Here is a 23,210-nt window from a genome sequence, read left to right on the forward strand (position 1 = left end):
TCAATAAAATTGGCAAAGGTACGAAAACGGGATCCTAATGAAATTTCCACGGAGATGCTTCAAGACAAAATAAAAGTACATATCAACTTTGTTTAGATGCAATCATATAGCCGAAGCTAAATGCATTCATCAAGGAATTTATAAAGATACAAGATAACTCCTAAAATATCCCACAGCCGCACTCCCCACAAAGATATGTAAATTAAGCGCAAGTTCAAAAGAACTCTCCCCCATTTGATGTCATTCCCGAAAGAACAACAAGAGCCACCTTACTTTCACAAGAAAAGAAGGATTTCTTTGGACATCAAAAACCACAAAGAAAATGATTTTGTATCCAAAATTCTCAATTAAATTAATCACAAGAGAACCCATGATTAATTTAATCGGAATACTCAACCAAGTTAACCACAAACGAATTCATGATTAGTTTAGTTGGAAATGCTCACATAAGAAGACTTATGGATCCGCACAGTATATACATAAAATATGGATCAGGGAAGATCAATACTTTGGAATGGACAAAGATTCATTCTTTTTTCATCACTATTTGCATAACAACATATAATAGACATAATCTTTGTAGACAAAAATTCATCCTATCTTCCATCAATTATTTGCATAACGACATAATAGGTTCATTTTTTTTTGTCAAAAGTTCATCGATCTTTTATCAATACATGCATATCGACATATGAAGGAGATAACTTTTGACATCATATGGGACAATCATAATTCACGGACGCAAACACACATATCCCATAACATATTGCAATATATAAAACCATAAAGATTAATAGTGCAAAAATCATCTTCCAAATCAACTTTAGAATTTAAATAAATAAATCTAAAAACATTGCAAGATGAAAACGTTGGACATAGCTATGTGTACTCAGAATAATGGCTATTCCAAACCCTAGAAATACTTCTTAAACAAAAACAAGAATAAAAATTCTCTTAAGAAGTTTCCTAGACAAAAAAAAATCTACTAGAAACCGATCACAAGCTAAACCAAAGTTCACCTTCGGTAGCTTCACGGATTTCGAGACATTTGAGCTTGTGATTTATATTATCAACTGCGTCTTCGGTGTAGATATCCTCATTGAGAAGTTCTTTAACATGTGACTTTATTAGACCAAGGTCAGTAGTAACCTTTTTCAACTCAATTCTAATCATATCAAGATCCTTCATAGTATCAATAAGTTGCAGTTTTGCTTCCTCAAAGTATTTAAGAAAGTCATGAACGACTTCAACAGAGACCATATCCTCATTCTCAACATCCTGGTGTGAGTAGGCATAGTAGAATGAGGCATTAGGTGCACCATCTTCTACAAGATTTCTTTTCTTCCTTCCTTTTGATTCGAAACCAAAACCTTTCTCAAGAAATCCCTTTGCAAAATCACCATTGCGAGATGAAGAAGAAGACATTCTTGACAGCCCAAAAATAACCTAGAGTATGCGTACGTGACTTGCGTAACTCAATAGGTCGGGTACTTAAAGGTTTCTTAGGGAAGGAATTTTTTAGGGTTTCCTTAATTGATTCGTGTCAGTCACACGGGTAACCTATACGAGTTCAATCTCGACCCAAAAGAGGGACAAGAGTCGACGAACACGACCTTGCTGAGACCTCTTGCAACAAGAAGAAATCATAATGTCTCAAAAAAAAATTAAGTCTCATAAGAGAAGCGATTTTTTTTGGGTACATAAGTAGCACCTTGTTTAACCAAAAAAACAAAAACAAATAGAAGTTTTGACAACATCAAAACAAATACTTGTGCAAGCATTTTTGCAAAGATACTCATGCTAAAGCCGATAACAAAATAGCTTGAGAATCTGAAAACACCATTTCCAACAAGTATACCTGAACATATCTATCAACCAGGATTTTTGTGTGAGAGATTTCAACCTTGTGATCAAGTAGCACAAGTATGAGCTTTTGGCTCATCAAATGAATATTGTTTTTGGTTAAACCCCTTTCTTCTGTACTTTGGAGGAAGACTATTATGATGTGAAAAATTGTCATAAAATTTACTATCATAGTATGACACATAGTAAGGATTTTTACCTGAAGAGTGTCGTCTAGATGGAGTACACAGTTTGTTGATGATTTCCTTGTATCCCTGAATAATAAATTTAGGTTGTCATCCATCTGCTCATATCCGCATTCTTCACTTGATACATGATTCATATCAGGGTTAGCATTATCCCCATTTCTAATAGGAGAGAGAACATGAGTTCTTCTTGGACGATATTTGTCAAAAGGTCTATTATGCTTTTGTGCATTTGAGGAACTCGTTGAACTGAGCTTCCTGGTAAGAAACACACGATGTGTACTAAAACCAATTGGTTTAGACATACGAATGTCAATTACACCTTTAAGAATCAAATCTAAGGTGTGTTGAAGTTGAACCAACGATTTGTTTTCAACTTGGGTTTCCTATTTTGCACTATATGCCCTTTTGAATCACAAAAGAGACACACTTTCTGATCACGGGAGTGATTAGATATTGCAGACCTAACATTATCGTTTGGAGATTTTTTTCTTCCAGCTGATGTGTGAATCCCCTGCACACCAGTTTGAGTGGGAAGAGAATCTGAAATTACTTCTGAAACTCGAGCTCTTTCAGTTCGAATAGAAGTAGAGGGTATAACAGACTTTTCTGAACATCCTTGAATGGAGAGATTACTTAAGAGATGTTCAATTTCTAAAGAATCATTTTCAAGTTTTGCCGCAAGTAAGATACGAGTTGATCGAACTTCAGTATTTTCCTTATAAGAAGCCTTTTCACTGGAGCTACAATCTTTTACTACACCAAGAAGGATATTGACATGTTTTTTCAACTGTTTGAATCTATCAGCTTGAATTATAACGAGATTTAGAATTAGTTTACTCTCTATAGTTGTTTCCTCTTGAACAACAAAGTCAGATTCATCAGGATAACATATGTCAGTGTTAGTCTGTTTCATTTGAACACTAGGTTCGTCTATAACAGAGATTGATGGATCTTTCTCAATAGACCTATTAGAAACAGAGTCTTTATTTCTAGTGATGCGTTTATCAGACATAGTACCTCTGCCCATAGAGTCAGATCGCTACAAACACAGACTTTTGAGGTCTTGAACGTATTTGCCTGCTCTGATACCAATTGAAAATTCGGGGGGTCCAACAACCTCACCCAATATTTCGATTAACAATCTATATGGACTAACTCTAATATACTTTTAAGATAATCAACTAGACAGACAGACTCAATCTTAATAAAAAGTATATCAAGGAGTTAATATCTCAATCTTTTGATTTAATCTATACTCAAGAAAATAGAAATCTGCGAGTCTTTATTAAATACAAGAGATATAAACTTGGATGGTACCAAAGACCAATATCCAAGGATCAATCAATTTCCAATCAACAACCAAAGGTTGGATTTCACAATTGATCGATACAACGCACAACCTGTGATATTTCAATTATATAGCAAAATATAATGCAGAATAGAAATAACACAGCCACCAGAAGTTTTCTTAACGAGGAAACCGCAAATGCAGAAAAACCCCGGGACCTAGTCCGGATTGAACACCACACTGTATTAAGCCTCTACAGACACTAGCCTACAACAAACTAACTTCGGTCTGGACTATAGTTGAACCCCAATCAGTCTCACACTGATCCAAGGTATAGTTGTGCTCCTTACGTCTCTGATCCCAGTAGGATGCTACGCACTTGATCCCTTAGCTGATCTCACCCACAACCAAGAGTTACTACGACCCAAAGTAGGAGACTTGAATAAACAAATTTGTATTACACAGAAAAGTCTACGGTAATAGATGAGTCTGATCTCACAGGTTGTGCGTAGTTCAATCAATTGGTAAATCCGACCTTTGGTTGTTGATTGAAATTGATTAACACTTGAACATTGGTCTTTGGTACCGTTCAAGTTATTTCTCATATCAATCAGGCTCACAGATTTCTATCTGTTTGATTGCAGATTATATTGAGAAATTGAGATATAACTCTTGGATGTTTATGCTTGATTGAGTCTGTCTGTCTATTTCATTCTCTTGGACTTATATCGGAGTTAGTCCATACAGATTACCGAACGAAATATTGGGTGTGGTTGTTAGACCCCCGCTTTTTCAATTGGTATTAGAAAAGGAATACATGCTAAGACCTCATAAGTCTGTGTTTGTAGCAATCTGACTCTATGGAAAAAAGCGATATCTCTATAAACGTACCGCCACTCTTCGATGGCTCGAATTATTTATGGTAGAAAATTGTTATGCGTGCCTTTCTTCAAGCACGTGATTTTCAATCATAGGTTTATGTTGTTAATGGCTATAATCCTCCAATGGTTACAATAGACGGCGTAACTGTTGCAAAGGATATTGGTAGGTATGAGCCTGACGAGATTCTCGCTGCAAAGAAAAATTCTGACGGCTTAAATGCTATCATACATGCCATTACCCCAGATCTTCAGCACCATGTGAGATGGAAGTATTGACTGAGGGGGAGTGACACATATCACCATAGTATTATTATCAAAGTTTTGATACAATTGGACTTTGATGCTGCGTAATAATACAATGACACTGTCTAACAATGATTGAGAACAAATGTTTTTCATATGTTTTTTTATTTTTATGGCTAGATCTTCAACAACAACGATGCTGAGTTGAACACGTTCAGAATCACTGAAGTACGTGGAGTAGCGAAGAATTCAAGGAATGTTGAAGAACCAAGGAAATCAAGCATGATGGATGAGAAGCTACAAAGTGTATTTATTTTTTAATCCATATGTATTGATAGTTTTGTCACTAAAATTGACAAAAGGGGAGATTGTTAGAGCACTGCTTGGTCGAACTTGCAAACGTTGCTATCTCAAGCTTGTTTGTCACGTTTAGGTGATGAAAACTATAAGTCTTGATTTCTAATCTACTTATATCTATGTCTCGGACTAGGATAGAATGTGTAGTTGAGCTTTAGACTTCACGGCGTTCATCGATTGAAGACGAAGATCTACTGAAGAGAGCTTGGAGGAACTTAATCAACAAAAGGTATGTGGAGACTAAAGCTTATCTATCACTCAGAATTCTATTCTATTCTATTCTATCTCCTATTGAGACGAAGTCGTATTGCTATATAGACTTATACATTATACACATTTGATATTTCGAGCTGAGTTTAACTCGCTTATATCTTTCTCGAAATATGTGTTGGAAGTTTTTTGCTTTAGCTACATTCATTATTATTCTTGACGAGTTTAGTTGGAAACAATTTATTTGTTGGAAACTGAATAATAAGTCAAAAGATGATCATGTGAAAATTGCCTTGAAACATCTTACATGATTTGTGTGAGATAGTCATTTGTTGTCGACTCGGAATGTTTTGTATTGATCATTCGATCACTTGAAAATTACTTATAAGCTAATAGTTTGTGTGAGACAGCTATTGTCGTATTATAAGGATGTTTCAGCGATTGAAATGGGAGTTTAGGATAATTAACCATTGTCTGGATATGGCCAGTATGCATAACCGTATGCAAACTGTTGTGTTATGATTCAGGTCCGGAAACCAAGTTTGCATACCAGTATGTGAATGGTTTTATTTGTTAAAGTCCGGGAACCAAGTTTGCATACCAGTATGCGAACAGTTCTACCTGAGTAAGGTCCGGGACGAAAGTACGCATACCGGTTTGCGAACTATCGGACAAGACCAAAGTCCGGAACTTAAGTTTGCGTACCCGTTTGCAAACTAAGTTGGTTTAAGTTCTAAAATCGGTTAAGTATGATTTCATACTCATGAACAAATACATATATAAATTAAGGAATGCAATCTTTGCAAACCGTGGCTTAATGTTCATTAATTGATTCTCTTGAATCAATCTGATTTTGTTTCAATTGTGTCTTGTATACTTCTATGAGAATATCAATAATTGAACAACTCTATGAGTAACACAATTAGATTCATGTGATTATCATTTGATCTAGAAGTTTTAGATGAATGTGGTTAATACAAAAGTGTTCGTATGGCTAATTTCGATATACACGTTTAGGTACGGTTACCCATATATAAATGAAGATATATTTCATTTGTGTGTAACAAGATAATACCATCTAATGGTGGAGAGATATTGCTTTGGATTTAAGAAAACTTAACTTGAATCTTAAATCAGGATTTCATCTAACGGTGAATATTTATTGCTTTGTTTAAAAGTTATCAAACCCTGATTTGAAGACTATACAAGGGAGAACTCTAGCAACTGGGAAACCTAATCCCCACACCTCATGCGTGCTACTAGTTACGTACTAGAGTCGATTCTCCTTTAACCTAGGTTTTTCCTAAAACCATTATAGGTTAACGACTTAAATACTTCATTGGGATTCTGAACCCAACTATTTTCTTTATAGTTGCGTGTTCCGATCTTATTTGTTCTATCTTTTTGAGTACTATATTTTCTAAGATTGGCTCGAGATTTATCTCCAATGGGTAAGATATAAAAAGTAATCACAAAGCTCTTCGTCTCATTCTTTGTGATTCCACAATAACTTGTTCTACTACCATATAGTTAAGTTATTGTGAGGTGATTGATATTTATAGGATGTTCTTCGGGAATATAAGATTGGATTATCAATTGGTTCATGTTTAACTTGATTTATCAAAAGACGGAACAAAAACTTTGTAGTTATTTCTGTGGGAGACAGATTTATCTATCAAAATAGACTTTTCTGTGGGAGATAGATTTGATTTGCTTATAAAGTCTTCGATTTTGGGTCGTCGCAACTCTTAGTTGTGAGTGAGATCATCTAAGGGAATCAAGTGCGTAGAGTCCTGTTGGGATTCATAGGCGTAAGGAACGCGACTGTACCTTAATCGGTGTGAGATTTGGCTAGGACTCAACTACATTCTATTCTGAATTTAACTTGTAGTAGGCTAGTGTCAATCAAGTCTTATCCAACAAACAAGGTCGGATTTATCAACTATGATTGAACTATGCACAACCTGTGATATTTCAATTATATAAACAAATATAATGTGGAAAAGAAATAACACAGACACCAGAAATTTTGTTAACGAGGAAACCGCAAATGCAGAAAAACCTCGGTACCTAGTCCAGATTTGAAACCACACTGTATTAAGCCGCTACATACTCTAACCTACTACAAGTTAACTTAGGACTGGAATGTAGTTGATCCCTAAACAAGTATCACACCGATTAAGGTACATTCGCGTTCCTTACCCCTCTTGAATCCCAACAGGACTCTGCGCACTTGATTTCCTTAGATGATCTCACCCACAACTAAGATTTGCTATGACCCAAAGTCAAAGACTTATAAAAAAATCTATCTCCCACAGATAAGTCTATTCTGGTTGTTGTTTCCTTCTTTAGATAAAGATCAAGGTGTACAGGAAACTCAACTAGTAGTCCGGTCTTATACTCCCGAAGAGCAGCCTAGAAATATTAGTCACCTTACAATAACCTAATTGATTAGTAGAAGAAGTTATTGCGGAATCACAAGAGTCTGAGACGAAGAACTGTTGTGATTACTTTTTATATCTTACCTATCGGAGATAAATCTCGAGAAAATCTTAGAGAAGATTAAGCTCAACGCGATAGAATAAGTAAGATCAGAATACGCAACTACAGAGAAAATAGTTGGATCTGGCTTCACGAATCCAAAATGAAGTCTTCAAGTCGTTAACCGAATAATGGTTTTGGAAACCTAGGTTAATGGAGAGTCGAATCTAGTTTTCAACTAGGACACACGAGATTATCGTGATTAGGTTTCCCAGACGCTAGAGTTCTCCCTTATATAGTTTTTCAAATCAGGGTTACTTACAATCAAAGCTAAGATAGCTTAGTAACAAAACAATTGATATTCACCGTTACATGAATTCAAGATTTAAGATTCAAGCTAAGTCTGCTTAGAAAATAAGCAATCAATCTCCACATTTAAATGGTATTAGCTTGATACACACAAATGAAATATACTTATATTTAGATATGGATGAACCGTACCTAAACGTGTATAACCGTTGGCTCAATAATAGTTAACCGAAGTTATCCACATGAACACTTATAGTTTATCCATATTCATCTAACATTTCTAGATAAAAAATGATGATCAATCAATCATGATAGATAATCAAATGAATCTTTATGTGTTTCAAGAGAGTGGTTCAAATGTTCATCATCTCATAGAAATATATATATGAACTATTTGAAAAATATTCGGTTTGGTTTGTAATTGTACAAAGTACTTATATAAGAACCAATTCATGAATATAATGCCATAGTTTGGAAAACAAGTTCGCATACCTTATTTCATTAAAGTTCCAGGGACTTTAGTTCGCAAACGAACTTGAGTTCATGAGTATGAATCATACTTACCGATTTAGAACCTAACCATTGTGTTCACAAACAGAGTACACGAACCACATTTCCGGACTTAGCTATTCTTAGTCGTTCGCAAACTGTGTTCGCAAACCATAATTCCGGACCTTTCACAGGTAAACCCATTCGCAAACACAGTTCGCAAACAAGAGTTCCGGACCTGAACTAGCATTCACAGTTCGCATACTAGGTACGCATACTGTGTTATATCCAGATGTTGGTAGTAGTTCTAAAACTCTCATTTAATCATTGAAACATCTTTAGAAGACAACAATGGTAATTTTACACATACCACTAGCTTCAAGTAATTTTCAAGTGATTAATCGATCAATACGAAACTTCCCAAGTTAACATCAAATGATTGTCTCACACAAATCATGTAAGATGTTCAAGGTAATTTTCAGATGATCATCTTGACTTAATATATAGTTTCCAACGAATAAATTGTCTACAACTAAACTCGTCAAGTAGATGATGAAGTTTTGCTAAAGCTAAAAAGCTTCCAACACGTATTTCGAGAAATATATAAACGAGATAAACTCAACTCGAAATTTCAAATGTGTATAATGTAAAAGTCTATATAGCTATACGACTTAGTCTCTTTAGAAGATAGAATAGAATAGACTTCTGAGGGATAGATAAGCTTTAGTCTCCACATACCTTTTGTTGATGAAGTTCCTCCAAGCTCTTCAGTAGATCTTCTTCTTCAATTGGTGAACGTCGTGAAGCCTAATGTTCAACTACACACTTCTATCCTAATTCGAGACATAGCTATAAGTAGACTAGAAATCAAGTATATAGTTTTGATCAACTAAACTTGACAAACAAGCTTGAGATAGCAACACTTGCGAGTTTGACCGAGCAATGCTCTAACATTAATATTTGTCTACGATCTTTTATATCCAATAGAATCTATTATCATCATCGAGGGTCACCTACCTAGATTTATTTCGCATACGTAATATCACCGAACCTCATTTGCTCGACCAAGAAATTGGATACGTAAGGGCACGCCCTACGGTAGTAGGTAATTTTTTTTTATCAATTCACGTAGATGACAAAATCTGATTTTCCACTATGAAAAAGGAGGTCAAAATGAACAAATTTGATTGAGTGAACCCAACTATCACTTGTGCCCCCACTTAATTTACACTAACAAACAAAATTAGTTGATATAATATGATAAAGTCCTTAAAATTTATCTAATATAAAATAAATTATTATTATTATATAATTATTTAGCCGTAATAGAAGTAGTGCAATATAACTGGGGATTATTATGTGGCTGCCAGCGAATAGGTTTTGACTGCGCGGACTAACTTTTACCTCGCCGCCTAACAAATCATGCGCGGCTCTTCATAATATGCAATGGGAAAACTAATAAATTTGCCCATTTGTCCATCCGTTTTTCGCTTCTTTTTCATCTCATAAATAAGCTCAAAATGGAAAAAATTTAATGCCCATCTCATAGCAATTGCCCTCAATACATAACAGTATTCACTTCCTTATATAGGGAGACCACATTTAAAAGCAGTTTTTTGGTTAAATAGGCCCTAAATTTGAATTCCTGGGTCTAAAAGACAAGCAAACTATGCTAACCTTTCAAATAGCCATATATTCAAATTTATGGTTCAAATAACCTTTTATGGATATTTCACCCAAACTTTATGACTGATTTTACATCCCGGTACTAATATACCCTTTTTAATAATCATCTTTTACAAGCTCGATGACGGCGACAACCTTTTCTTTTTCTGATTGACACAACTTCCTCTTCTTCTTCTTCAGTTCAGAGGCAAGAAGCACAGATCCGTTGATTGTTGAACAGGGATTTCAGCAAGGCAAAGAATGATAGGTCTCTAATTAGTGGAAATTTGGTCGAGTTTCAAGATCAGAAATGAAAGCTAGGGTTGCTGATGAATGAATCAAAGAATCTGGTGATGATAATTAATGATCTAAAAAGGGAAGAAGATGGGATTCACTTGGTTTCAATGAATTGAAGAATGAATCCATCAGGTAAACTCCTTTATTAAGGTTTTAATATTTCTGGTGGTAGCTGTATTTGGATTCGTTTGGTTAATTTTCTTTGTGCATGAATATTTTCCGGCTAAGATGTGTTTTTAAGATGGCGTTTAATTGTAAGCTCTAATTCTTATATTGGGTTTGTGTTGGAATTTCTGCCTGCTTAAGTTACCTTTTTTTTAAAGGGGAAAAAACTGAAAAAAAACAAAAAAATTGAAAGACCAACTCAGACAGAAGAACACTCACTCGCAATGAGCTGAGCGATACAAGAAGGAGGGAGAGTAAACCACTCATTTGAGGAGTGGGATGTAACACCTAGAGCTGCAACATTGTGTGCCACATTATTGGCAGTCTTCTTAACATACCTGAAGTCTACTGATCTGAACAGACTTAGCTCATCTCTGATTATGTCTATAGTACTTTGAATGCGCCAGTTTGGTTTATAGTGAGCATATTTGAGAGCATTGATAACTGTGATTGAATCCCCTTCCAGAATAATGTCTCTGAACCCCTTTCTTCTGGCCAAATCCACTTCTAGCAATGCTCCTTTTCCCTCAGCTTCAACTGCCTTGCAATAGTTTAGACTCTGATTTTTGCATCCCTGAAAACTTGACTTGGAATCCCTAGCAACTGCTCCACAAGCAAAACCTCTAGGTCCCGCTGCTCCATCAAAGTTAATTTTGATTTTCTCTACTTCAGGTGGTTCCCAGTTGTTCTTTTGGGACTCCATAATATCAGTCTCAGTCAGCATATTGTCCATATCTTCAGCTGTGGTTTCCATGTTATCCCAATACAACGCCTCTTTAAGAACATATTGTATGTTCAACTTGGACCTGTTGAATATCACAGCATTTCTAGCTTTCCAAACAGCCCACCAGACACACGCCCCCATCTTCAGTTTAGTGTAATCTCCACCTTCAGCCAACCACTGTGTCACATGATTTTGTATAGTCATACTAGGTTGTTCTCCTACTCCGAGGCTGAGTGGTGATGTAAACAAAATTGCTTGGGTTGTTGGGCATTGCAAAAACAGATGCTCACTGTTTTCAACCTCTTTATCACATAATCTGCATTCATCACTAATCTCATGTATGTGCTTTCTTATGTTGTGCGCTCATGAAATGCATTTTGTTTATCCCACTTTAATGCCCCCACCAAAAGTTTCTAATAATTCTGGTCAGCTGAGTAATAGTTCTTTTTGGAAGTAGAGAGGTCGCCATATAAAAAGGAGGGATTAAGCCTAGCTCAGTCTTGATCAACATTGTTCTACCTGCATGAGACAGGAATATCCTCTTCCACCCAGCTGTTTTAGCAATAAATTTATCTTCCAGAAACCCATGTGAAGAAGTAAGATGTGCAGCTTTAAGTAATTGATGGCCCAAGTATTTATCAGTACCCTCCATTTGTTTCACTCCTACCATATTTGCAACCTCCAATCTTCGATTACTTTTTACTCCTTTGCTGAAGTATACTGCTGACTTCTGCATGTTAACTTGCTGCCCTGACCAAGCAGCGTAGATAGATAGAATCTGAAGTAGTGTGTTGATGGTTTTGTTGTCGAGAGTACCAAACATGAGTAAATCGTCTGCAAACATTAAATGGGATACCATGGGGGCATTTCTGCAAGCTCTGTAACCATTATATAAAGCATTCTCCTCCATTTTCATCATCATCCAAGACAACCCTTGAGAGCAGAGAATGAACAAGTATGGTGACAATGGACACCCTTGTCGAAGTCCCTTTTCACTTACAAAGAAACCCTCCTCCTTCCCATTAATTACTACAGAGAAGCTAGCAGTACTTATACAGTGCATAATCAGTGCATGAGTGTGGCCAACAATACCAAAAATGTTGAGACAGTGACTTAAGAACCTCCAACTAATCCTATCATACGCCTTACTTATATCTATTTTTAAAGCAAAGTCTCCAAGGATGTATTTTGAGTTTGACATGGAGTGGAAAATCTCTTTTGCTGTCACTATGTTATCTATGATTAGCCTACCAGGAATGAAAGCTGATTGAGCTTTATCTACTAAACTGTCTAGGTGCCCTCTAATTCTCTGAGCTAGAATCTTAGTAATAACTTTATACATAATGTTTGTGAGAGCTAATGGTCTATAATCAGATGGAAGAGTTGGGTGTTTCACCTTTGGTATCAGCACCATGTTTGTGTGATTTAGTCCTTGAGGTAATGTCACCGAGGTGAAACAATGTTGAATTGTGCTTGTGACTTCATCACCAACAATCTCCCAGCATCTTTTGTAGAATAGCGCAGGCATGCCATCAGGTCCCGGGGATTTGAGGCTTTTCATTCTCTTCAGAATATTCCAGACTTCTCCTTTGAAGGGGTTCTTGAGATTTGATCATTACTCATGCTATCTATCTGAGACTCGGCTTGAAGTTGAATCTGGTGTCTGTCTTCCTCTGGGTCCTTCTTGAAAAGATTTGAGAAATGGTTTACCAAGTAGTGCACCACATCATTGGCTTCAGTCACCCATATTCCGCTTGGAAGTTGTGAGGCAGCAATCTAGTTCTTCTTCTTTCTTTGCATCACAAACATATGGAATACTCTAGTGTTTTTATCCACATTTGGTATCCATTTGAATTTACTTCTCTGTTCATAGTATCTTTGTTGCATGATGTTATAATGTTCAATCTTCTCCTTGAGCTCTTTCTCTTCCAGTCTAGTATCTCTTAGATGTGCCTCCATTTGTACCTGGAACAATTTAGTTTTACATTCTTCCACAGTTCTGAATATATTGCCAAAATTTTTCTTACTCCATTCATTTAGCTCCTTACCAACCACCCTTAGTTTTCTAATAGTATTCTGTTGGCTCTCAACCCAGCTCTTATGAACCACATCTTGAAATCCTGGATGTTCTATCCAGTAAGCTTCAAATTTGGTTGTGTGTCTTCTTCTCATTTTGTTGGTTCTACTTGTATTTAACAGAATGGGAGCATGGTCGCTGCTTATCCTTGGAAGATGAAGTACACCATTGTCAGGGACCTTGAAGAACCAATCAGCAGTACACATATCCCTGTCCAGCCTCTCAAAGATGGGTTTATCCACCACAACGCCATTTGACCATGTAAAGGCAGAGCCAATGAATCCCATATCAATCAAACCCCTCTCTTGGATAAACTTGATGAACTCAGTATTGGTGTTGCTCAGTTTCTGACTGCCTTCATTTTTCTCACTAACCGATGTAATAGCATTAAGATCTCTCATAAAGCGCCATGGGTTGGAGATTCGAGTATCATAAAGAGATAATCCTCTCCAGAATTTGTTTCTCAAATGGTTTTGAGGGGGACCATAGACACAGATCAAGTCCCAAGCATTTCCATCTACTTCCTTTATTCGACTATATATTATGTTCTTGTCAGCTCTGATAATTTCTAGGTCTATACTATTATTCCAAAGTAGAACACTCCTACCACTTCTACCAATTGCAGGGATGTCTATATAATTATCAAATCCCAGAGAATTGAATAAATTTACAGCATTTAACTCACCTATCCATGTTTCCGTTAAGAATGCAATTTGGTGTTTGCAAGCTCTGAGAAACGCCTTCAGATTGCGGACTGTCGAGATGTTTCTCAATCCTCGACAGTTCCAGGAGATAATTAACATTTTTCTTGTGGCTGGTTTTTGGCAGCCACCACACCCTTCTGATTATTGTAATTGTTGATGATCTTCTTTGCTGGGGTATAAATATCCATTGGACTCGCCATTCTTTTCGATCCACTCGAACATCTTCCATTGTCACTTTCTTTTTTGTTGTTGCTTGGTACTCTAGCTGCTCTTTTCCATCCCGATATTTTCTTTTTTGGGTTATTCTCTGCTAGGGAGGTGGAGGAAGACGATACAGTTTCTTATGTATTTTGAAGTTGTGAATTAGGGATTTGCTGAGATAGGGTATCAATTGGGTGTATGAAAATTTTCCTTATTTGGTTGGATACATCCAACGGGGTTTCCATGGGTTTTGTTGATTTGGGTCCGAATTTATTACCCTTTTCGTGAATTTCAGTTGTGGACGTTTCTCCTGCCTCTGTCCTACGTGTTTCACCCTCAATTTTTGTCATCTGAGGTAGTGAATTATTTATTGTCTGATCTTCTACACCCGACAAGACCTGCTCCACCTTCTTCTTTTCTGCCATAAATTTGTTTTTAACTCTAGGTGGATTCCTTGGATCCGCAGTGGTCTTTCTGACAGTGTTTGTCTCAGTACCAGCCTCAGCATCATTCAATTGTACAACAGTGTCGGTTGTTTTGCTCCCTACTGCCATCTTGTCTTTTGCTTGCGCCATACCCAGCTTTCGATACCCTGTATCATTTGCATTTATACTTCCGCTGCTGTCATCGTTGGATCCGTTCATCCTCAGTGCTTCCAAATTTAGATGAAGGTGACGTGTGTCATCCCTCTCATCGTCCGTCTTCTTCTCACCGTTTAACGGTTCTTGAACGTTTACCTTCAACCTCTGTATTGATTCAATGCAACAACTGATATTGATGACCCCTGGTTCATTGGATTTGTAGTATGCTCTAATTTATTCAGTATATATTGCCAATGATTTATCCCTCATACTTGCTGCTATTTCCTCTGCACTGTGACTTAGATCTTCCTCCAATTTCTTTGACAGAGATGGACACTGCTTCATTTGATGACCAAAATAGCCACAGTAGAAACATAGCCTGGGTACTTTTTCATACCTGAAAGTGATCTTGATCTTCTTTTTTGATCTAAGTGTGATTTCCATATCTCTTGGTAACGGTCCTTGGATGTTCAATCTTACCCTAAGCTTCGCAAATCTCCCCCACTTCTTAGCCATCTCCTTATCTATTGGTTCTGGATCCCCTATAGTTTTTGCAATATTATACACCTTCTCTGCGTTTAGCATACTAAATGGTAATCCATATATGTGGATTCCAAAAACAACATGCTTAAAATCATATTCTTCTAACACAAACCCATCTACTGCCTTCTCCAGTAACATCCAATCCTCTCTAACTGACCATGGCGTTCCCTGCAAAACTGCTGCAATATCACACAGTAAGGAGAATCGAGCGTTATAATAACCACTCCCCAGATCTGTAATAGATATTGTTCCCGATGGTCTCCAGGCTTTTGACAGTACTTCATTAAAAATATTGATGTTGTATTCTCTCCCTGAAATAAACTTAAAAACAATATCTTTGTTATGTTCTGAAACTTCTCCGTTTTCCTCATCTGCTTCCTCATAAACATATGTTTGCAGTTCTTCGATCTTGTTGTTGTTTTCTTCGTTTAATCTTGAACCTTCTCCATATCTTCCTACCTCGTTATCCATAATCAGTAGGACCCAGAAAAGGAACAATCTTCTAACTTTGCAAAAACTCTACAAAAAACGAAACCCTTGAAAAAAGACCACTCTTAGCTCTCAGTTGAAGATATCCAGAAAAAAACAAGTGAATAATCAATCACTAAACAAGGTTCACAAATCTGTGAGAGATAAAACATCCATGAAGAAGAGAAAAATCATCGGAAGATGAATAAAATCAAAAACTTGACCAAGGTCAAACTAACGACGGCCAAAATTGACCAAAAAAACCGCATTGCCTGCTTAAGTTACCTTGAGAATTTGGTTATGCATATATGATGTTCGTGAAATTTCCCCTAGCAGAATCCACATACTTGCATACATATACTTTTAAGTCAACAAGACTTCATCGTTTGTTGTGTGTACACCTCAGTAATAAGTGGTGACATTGTCGCAAAAAGTCATGGGTTAATAGTTTGAATTTTAACTATTAATTTGCTCCGAGGGACTGAAATTTATATCGAGAAAGATTAGTTAGTCCACTCATATCGGGATGGAGCCACCAATACTTCTAAGATTTTAGACCATGTGATGAAAGCCTGCAACTGGTTTTTAGTTGTTGCACCTCATGATGTACTTATTTTGATCTATCTATTTAATGGTGAGTACTTCTTACTTTTGTCTTTTTTATGTGGCAGTGGAAGGCTATTGGCATGTTGCTTTTGGCATTAGTATGAAACACCTTCAGTCATTACGTATTGGGGCTATATCATCTCTGAATATCCCACTGGCATATATACATGGGGATATATTTAAGTAGTCCAGTACATTGTTCCCGGCTAAGATTTTGCTTACAAGTTTGGTGACCTTTTTATTATGGTGAATGTGATGATAATGGCGGTGGATTATTTTATTTGAGATCTTGGATTAGTGATTTTAGTTGTGTATAATAAATTGCAGATGATTATTAGATTAAACTTAGATTTATCCATGAAATGCATAAGATGCACCTGAGTGCGTAGTATATAATCTGTCAGAAAAATAGGTTTTGGTCTAAATGCATCCAAGTGGATAATATATATATATTTTTTTGAATTTTTTGTTGTTCGTCTTATTTTTCTTGTATGGTACTTATATTTGGTTGATGTGTTAATGGTGAATGTGATGGTAATGGTGCTGGATTTATTGTTCGAGATTATGAACTAGTGATTTTGCACATAATATATTGCAGTTGATTAGTAGGATAAACCTAAATTTATCCATGAAATACACAAAATGCACCTGAGTGCATAAAGTATATTCTGGCAGGACATAGGTTTTGGTCTGGTTGCACCCGAGTGTATAATGTATATGCATATTCTTATTGGAAATATGTTTTGACCAGGTTGCACCTGGGTGCATAATGCATATTTTTATAGGAAAATGTTTTGGCCAGGTTGCACTTAGGTGTATGATGCATATTTTTATAAAAAATAAATTTTGGCCAGGTTGCACCTAGGTGCATAATGCATATTTTTACATGTAATAATTTTTGGTCAAGTTGCACAAGGGTGTATAATGCATATTTTTATAGGAAATAAATTTTGGCCTGGTTGCACCTGGGTGCATAATGTATAATCGGCATGGTTTTAAATAAAATATTATTTTTTTTCGAATTTTATACCAACAATGGATCTTGTTTTGTAGAGATTTTCGAGCACTTTTCAAAAATTTAAATTTTATCAAAATCCGACTTGTATTTCGGAAGTTAAGACTTTTTCGCGATTAATTTTAAATTGAAAAAATAAAATAAATAAGAGAGAGAAAATGATATGATACAGAATAAAGTTTAAAATAAAGGGTATATATGACTAAATTTTGTTGTGTCTTTTTCACCCAGACTTATATTTTACAAGTCCATTACACCCGCACTTTATGAATTGTGGTCATATGACCCATTTTTCGAATTTAAAAGATACTCCATTTAAGAAAACAATGAATTCCGAGTTAGAAAGTCTGGTATAGTGGTACATGTTTATAAACCAGTCGGTTTTCTGTGAATGTGTGAGGGCTGAAAGATGAATCCAGACTAGAAGCATGGTCGTTCTACAAATACAATGTGAAAAAAGAAAAGACGGTTTTAAGTCTAGATTCACAACAGAACCCTCAATTTAGGAACATCTCCCACATATAGTTCTAGATTCATCTTATGATCTCTGATGAGTCAGACCAACTGACAAGTGAGATGGTTCTTCTTTCTTTTGGTTGGGAATGAAACCTTTGCGAAATGAATCAAATGATAGAACGAAGGCGGAGTACTATCTTGGCTGAATATGGTGGTCACTTAGAATTTTGGGATGCATCCACCGGGGAGGTTGTTTAACTAAATCACCCTCCACCAGCATAATTCGAGTTGAGATTCAAGTCACTGGCAGTAAAACACACAACAAAATGGCATATGCATCTCTGATGATATGTATGAGTGCCAAAACTTTTTTTTTTTTTCTTTAATCGGTCAAATAGAAGTTTCATTGAAAAAGACACTTAAGGGGATACCTTAACCCAATAATTACAACCGAACAAAAAAAGGGGAGCCGAAAGGGGATTCGGCTACCCAAATAAAAACCACAAAAAAATAATTTATGACGGAAGCCGGTATAATGAATCCCATAGAGAAATCACCATATTTGTCGTAAGCCCTAACATTTTTGTACTTGATTCGGTCCAGAAAAATGCTTGCAATTTGATATTTCTAACGAGGCTTGCCAAAGTATGAGGGCCAAAAAACTAATTCACCGTTGTTATACATTTTGATTTAAAACTTGAAATTAGTCAACATTTGAATTGTAATATCGATGGATCAAATCAACAAAATGGCATATACATGATCTTTCTTTGTATTTGCTTAGTTAGGAGTTGGCTTTTGCCACTCTTTTAGTCTATGTTTTTGCTTTTGGTGATGGCGTTTGCCGTCACCTTTTGTCTTGTTGGAAACAGTGAATAAATAATGAAATGGAATCTCAAACAGCTGAGTCGCGGATTAGGTCGTTATCTTTAAGGTATTTCGCGACTCTGCCTCTTTGATTGTGCTAGCAGTCAAAAATTGTCGAAAACCTATGGGATAAAACAGCTGATACTCTCTTTGTTCGATTTATCTGCACCTTGAGAAATCGAACCAACTCTTACTCTTTATAACACTTGTTCAGAATACAAAATAGATGAAAAACTAATGTTATTCATCTTCTCCAGAAACTGTTCTTTTATAACTCATAGGAAATCAATACGCTTTTAATGAAAATAAATTTTGCAATTACTTCCCACTGAAATTCCTCCAAAACAGTCATAAAACGATAACAATATAATTACCAAAAATAACAGAATTAATTAGGGAATATTAATTTCAAAAAACGTTTTAGAAATTAAGAGTCAAGCCTGCAAAAAATCAGTTTCTGAATCACCAGACCTCCCAAGACCCCAAGGCCCCGCTCTCCCGGATTTTTTAAATAATAATATAGATATATATATATAATATATCTAGTCAAATGCATGGGGTAAGACTTGAACCCAAGTCTATAGTGTGGGAGCCCAAAACAATACCACCACACTATCTCTCTAAGTTTGGTAAAATATTACAAAAATATGTTTTTAAATATACTTTCCTCAACATGTCTCGCTTAGGCGCTCCTCCCCCGTACTCTTTTTTATGTTTTAATATACTCTCAACCTTTCTCTTCAAAAATAAAATAAAATAGAGATGAACACTACTTATTACTGGACGTACTGGCTTGGAGTCTTGGACAGGGTTCAAATTACTCTTGCGCTATAGCCGTGAAGGTACCGTCCACTCACTGATTACAAACTTTCCTTGCGGTATGAAGCCCTCCATAAGAGCATCTCCAATGGAATATGAGTTTCTAAAATATTGATGCCACCTAAGATTTTAGAAACTTTTACCAAAAAAAATTCTCCAATAGTGGTTGGATAATTAAAAATTAATATGACATGGAAGTTGAGTACGGAGGAGAGTATGGGTTTTTGGAAACTCTCATCCATCCCCACGTCATCAATTTATTTTAATTTTAGTTATTTATTAGATTTTGTGAATTAATTATCCAACAAATAATTGACAAGTGCATCAAATTAAATATGGATACAACTACTACGTGAGATGTTAATCAATACAAAATTTATATTTGTATTTTATGCTATCAGATTCTTTTTTTAGATCTCCATGTGGGATTCATATCCATGTTCCATTGGAGATGCTCTGAGAAAACAAGACCAAGTTACGCGACAAACCGCAACAGAAAGATGCACTTGTCAACGGAACGGAAGCCTTGAAACTCACCTTTACTCCCTGCATCTAGTGGTGGATCTGATGTCACTTTCAGAGCTCTCTCTCTCTTTAGTTATTACTCACTCGATCATCCTAGCTGACCTAATATTTTGTCATGCTTGCCCTTTACCTTTATCCGTTTCTTAGGATAAGCATTATCAGTTCCACCATTCAGATGCTGCGAATTGTGTGAAATGCTGTAATTTTTGTAGACGGAAATTTGAGTCTTAGGTTTAACAGATGCATGTCGTCCATAAATTTTGTTGCGTATGCTCTTTTGAGTACATTGGAGAGACTTAAATTTGAAAAGAGAAAAAAAACTGAAGACCCTTAGAGGCGTGTGATGTGAAGATATACAGATTAACACCAACTAAGCATGTATATTAAACAAGAAATCGTTTCGTTTTGAAATACCTTTGGTCCATCATGATTACTTATCTCATAACCCATTGACACTGATTGCCTGATTAGTTCAACTTGTTTAATCCGGTTTTTAAAGATAAAAGGTTGTCTCAATTTGTCTATTTTCATCGTCCAGTGTAGACATTATCTTAGTTTGGTTGATGTCGTGCTGCGTTTTCCGCATATTCATGTTATTATCAGATGTGGACAAATGCACGTCATTCTAGCTGACAAACCAACAACAGGAGCACCAAATAGAGTGGTGACCAGAGTCCAGACGGATAAATCAAACCAAGTCCCAGTTACAGAACTCTCGAAAACTGTAAAACCTTCAAAGATATGAACAACAAGGATTCAAGGAATGATTCCAAGAGACGAGAGTATATTCTTTCGATTACGAAAGTACTACTTGGCTTATCAATACCTCGTTTCTGTCTGTTTGCGCTTTAGACCCTAGTTAGCAATAGGCCTGTCAATATATGTCCGATATCCGGAATCCGTTTCCGATTATTCGAAATCCTATAGGATTTTATCCGTTTTATCAGATATCGGATAAAAATATTTATCGGATATTTCTTCCTTAACCTATCGATATCGGATTGGGCTATATCCGTTTGGTTAATATCCGATATCCGATAGAATTAGGGGTATAATTGTAATTTTGTCAATTCAATCGATTATCAGTCAATTCAGTCGAGAACCGAGTCATTTCCTTTTCTTTTTTTTCCTCCTCTTCTCTTCTCAGTTCTCGATCACTCTCGATCAATCACTCACTCAGTTGCTTTGCTTATCAATCACTCGCCCGCTCAATCAGGTACTGATTATCTTCTATTTCCATGTTCGATTTCTATGTTTGATTCTTATGAAATTAGGGTTTCATAATTATGAGTTTCCAAATTAGGGTTTCATAATTATGAGTTTTCAAACTCAATGAAGGCAAGAACTCTTGGAGTGATTCAATCTCACCTTGCAACGTATCCATTTTATTTATCTACGGGTATTTTGTATGTGTTCAGTTCTTATTGAAGGTGAGATTTTGCATACTCACTTTTGAGGTATGTCTCTTTGCTCTACTTTTGTAAATGTAACATTGGGCTATTTTCTCTCCACAGAAAGCTATCTATCTCCGCTTAAGCCAGCATCAAAGAAAAATCTGCAGAAGAAATTGGGGTTTCATCAATTTCAAATACGGAATCAAATTTTGTAAGTATATAATGCTCCTTAATGAAATACGCTGATCTTCCTTTAGTTTCATATGATTCATTAATTTCTTCCTTTTAGGTGTTCTTCAATTGTTTGTTAGTAAAAATAACGATGGCTTTCAGGTGATGGAGACGTTCCTCTTTATTTGGGTCAATGTTGACACCAAGGGGAATAAATTTTAGCTGTCTGCAACCCACTTACGACTCAAGTGTGTCCACAATATAATTGTTTTTGGCTAATATCTACAAATTTTGTTGTTCAGGCCTTTGCATTCATTTCAAATCCGAGAATAATCATTAACCTCATCTCAACTCAATTGGTTTTTCAGGTGCTGGGTTTCTTTTTCGTCACGTGTCTTCTATGTTTAGTGTGAAGGAAAAATTGTTTAGGTACTGATATATTTCAACTAATAAGGCCTGAAATGGAATCAGATTCATTTGGCCCCTAAACTCATAATTATGAAGGCCGAGATAACATATGATACTTTTATGGTTAATAGAACTCAGGTACTGATCTCTTGTTGTTGATGTTTATTGCAGACTCCCAAGAAAGGTGTTAAAACTCCAGTAGCAGCAAAGAAGAAGAATGTAAGTTGTAATCTCCAAGTGTTGTTAGTATTTTGGTTAGAAAAATGATGTGAAGTTTAGCCAGATGTTGTATTCTCATGTCTCTTAAAAGCTTATCATGTATTATTAGTATTTTTCTGTATTTTGTGGTGCATAACTTCACAAATTTTTAAGTTCCCTGCCGAACAAAGTCCCCTGTATCTCTAGGAACCCGCACTAACTTTGCACAGAATAGTTGGTATTGAGAGATGCATTACTTCTCATCTTCATGTTGAAAACCAGCACTAACACCTGTATATGGACTAAAACCACCAACTCCAAGACCAAGTTTGTTCTTTTGATGATCAGTAGCCATTTGACAGTGCAGAATATATCCATCAAACCTCTTAATTGGTTCTTCTACAGCCCTTCTTGCTCCTCCTACAGTTTTATATGAGAGTTAGTGAGACGCATCATTTTTTTCAACTGAGGTGTTTAGCTCATAGAGTTTAAATTAAACTGCATTCACCTGATGTCGTTATACTTGGACTAACCAAATTGATTCGCATCTGGTATTTCCGCTGACCGGTGATCCACCTTACACGAGCAACAAATTTATATATCCTTGAGAATAAATGTGTGTTATAATCTTATCAGTTAAATTTTGAATAATTAATTTTAAATTTTTATGATGAGTATCTTATTCTTATATGAATGTCGACTTCAATGACTTGTTATAATGCAGATGTGGAAAATTTGGAAGCCGAAGACGAATGAAGACAAGAGAGTCAGAGGATGGAGATGAGAGTGACAGAGACACACAGTACTTATCATACTTTGTGTTTCCAGTTTTTACTTTCTTTAGCATTTGCTTGTGTTTGTTTTCATGTATGTGTGTGAATAAGAGACTTACTTAGAGACATAACTACTTGAGTGTAACGTTTTAAGACTGTTTATGCGTTTGAAGACAATTCAGATGGTATGTATGAGAATTTCGCCTCAGATTAAAGATTACAGATTACACTGTAAGTTTGTAAC

At 36.0% G+C, this 23,210-nt stretch overlaps 2 protein-coding genes and 1 long non-coding RNA gene across 3 annotated transcripts; 1 reads left to right on the forward strand and 2 right to left on the reverse strand.

The window, feature by feature from the left end:
* Positions 1-10,635: 10,635 nt before the first annotated feature.
* On the reverse strand, positions 10,636-11,364 carry LOC113359875. Its single transcript, XM_026603445.1, has one exon. It carries the CDS (start codon positions 11,362-11,364, stop codon positions 10,636-10,638), a length of 729 nt encoding a protein of 242 aa, XP_026459230.1.
* Positions 11,365-12,936: 1,572 nt separating this feature from the next.
* LOC113359877 lies at positions 12,937-15,737 on the reverse strand. Its single transcript, XM_026603446.1, has 4 exons — positions 15,204-15,737; positions 14,976-15,059; positions 14,420-14,888; positions 12,937-13,868 (listed from the first exon to the last, which is right to left on the reverse strand). Exons 1-4 carry the CDS (start codon positions 15,735-15,737, stop codon positions 12,937-12,939), a joined length of 2,019 nt encoding a protein of 672 aa, XP_026459231.1.
* Positions 15,738-21,359: 5,622 nt separating this feature from the next.
* Positions 21,360-21,828, forward strand: LOC113361558. Its single transcript, XR_003365186.1, has 3 exons — positions 21,360-21,421; positions 21,537-21,627; positions 21,750-21,828. It is a non-coding gene; the product is annotated as an uncharacterized LOC113361558 (long non-coding RNA).
* Positions 21,829-23,210: the final 1,382 nt, after the last annotated feature.

This window comes from Papaver somniferum, chromosome 3 (assembly GCF_003573695.1).
Source record: "Papaver somniferum cultivar HN1 chromosome 3, ASM357369v1, whole genome shotgun sequence".
Taxonomy (NCBI): domain Eukaryota; kingdom Viridiplantae; phylum Streptophyta; class Magnoliopsida; order Ranunculales; family Papaveraceae; genus Papaver; species Papaver somniferum.

What these genes read in the sequence shown, in the direction of transcription:
- LOC113359875 (XM_026603445.1), bottom strand. Translation starts at nt 11,364, where the DNA reads ATGACTATACAAAATCATGTGACACAGTGGTTGGCTGAAGGTGGAGAT.
- LOC113359877 (XM_026603446.1), bottom strand. Translation starts at nt 15,737, where the DNA reads ATGGATAACGAGGTAGGAAGATATGGAGAAGGTTCAAGATTAAACGAA. An exon ending in GTATGAGGGATAAATCATTG is followed by an intron (nt 14,889 to 14,975) that starts GCAATATATACT and finishes GAATCAATACAG; the next exon opens with AGGTTGAAGGTAAACGTTCA. An exon ending in AACTGAAATTCACGAAAAGG is followed by an intron (nt 13,869 to 14,419) that starts GTAATAAATTCG and finishes ATAATTATATAG; the next exon opens with ACATCCCTGCAATTGGTAGA.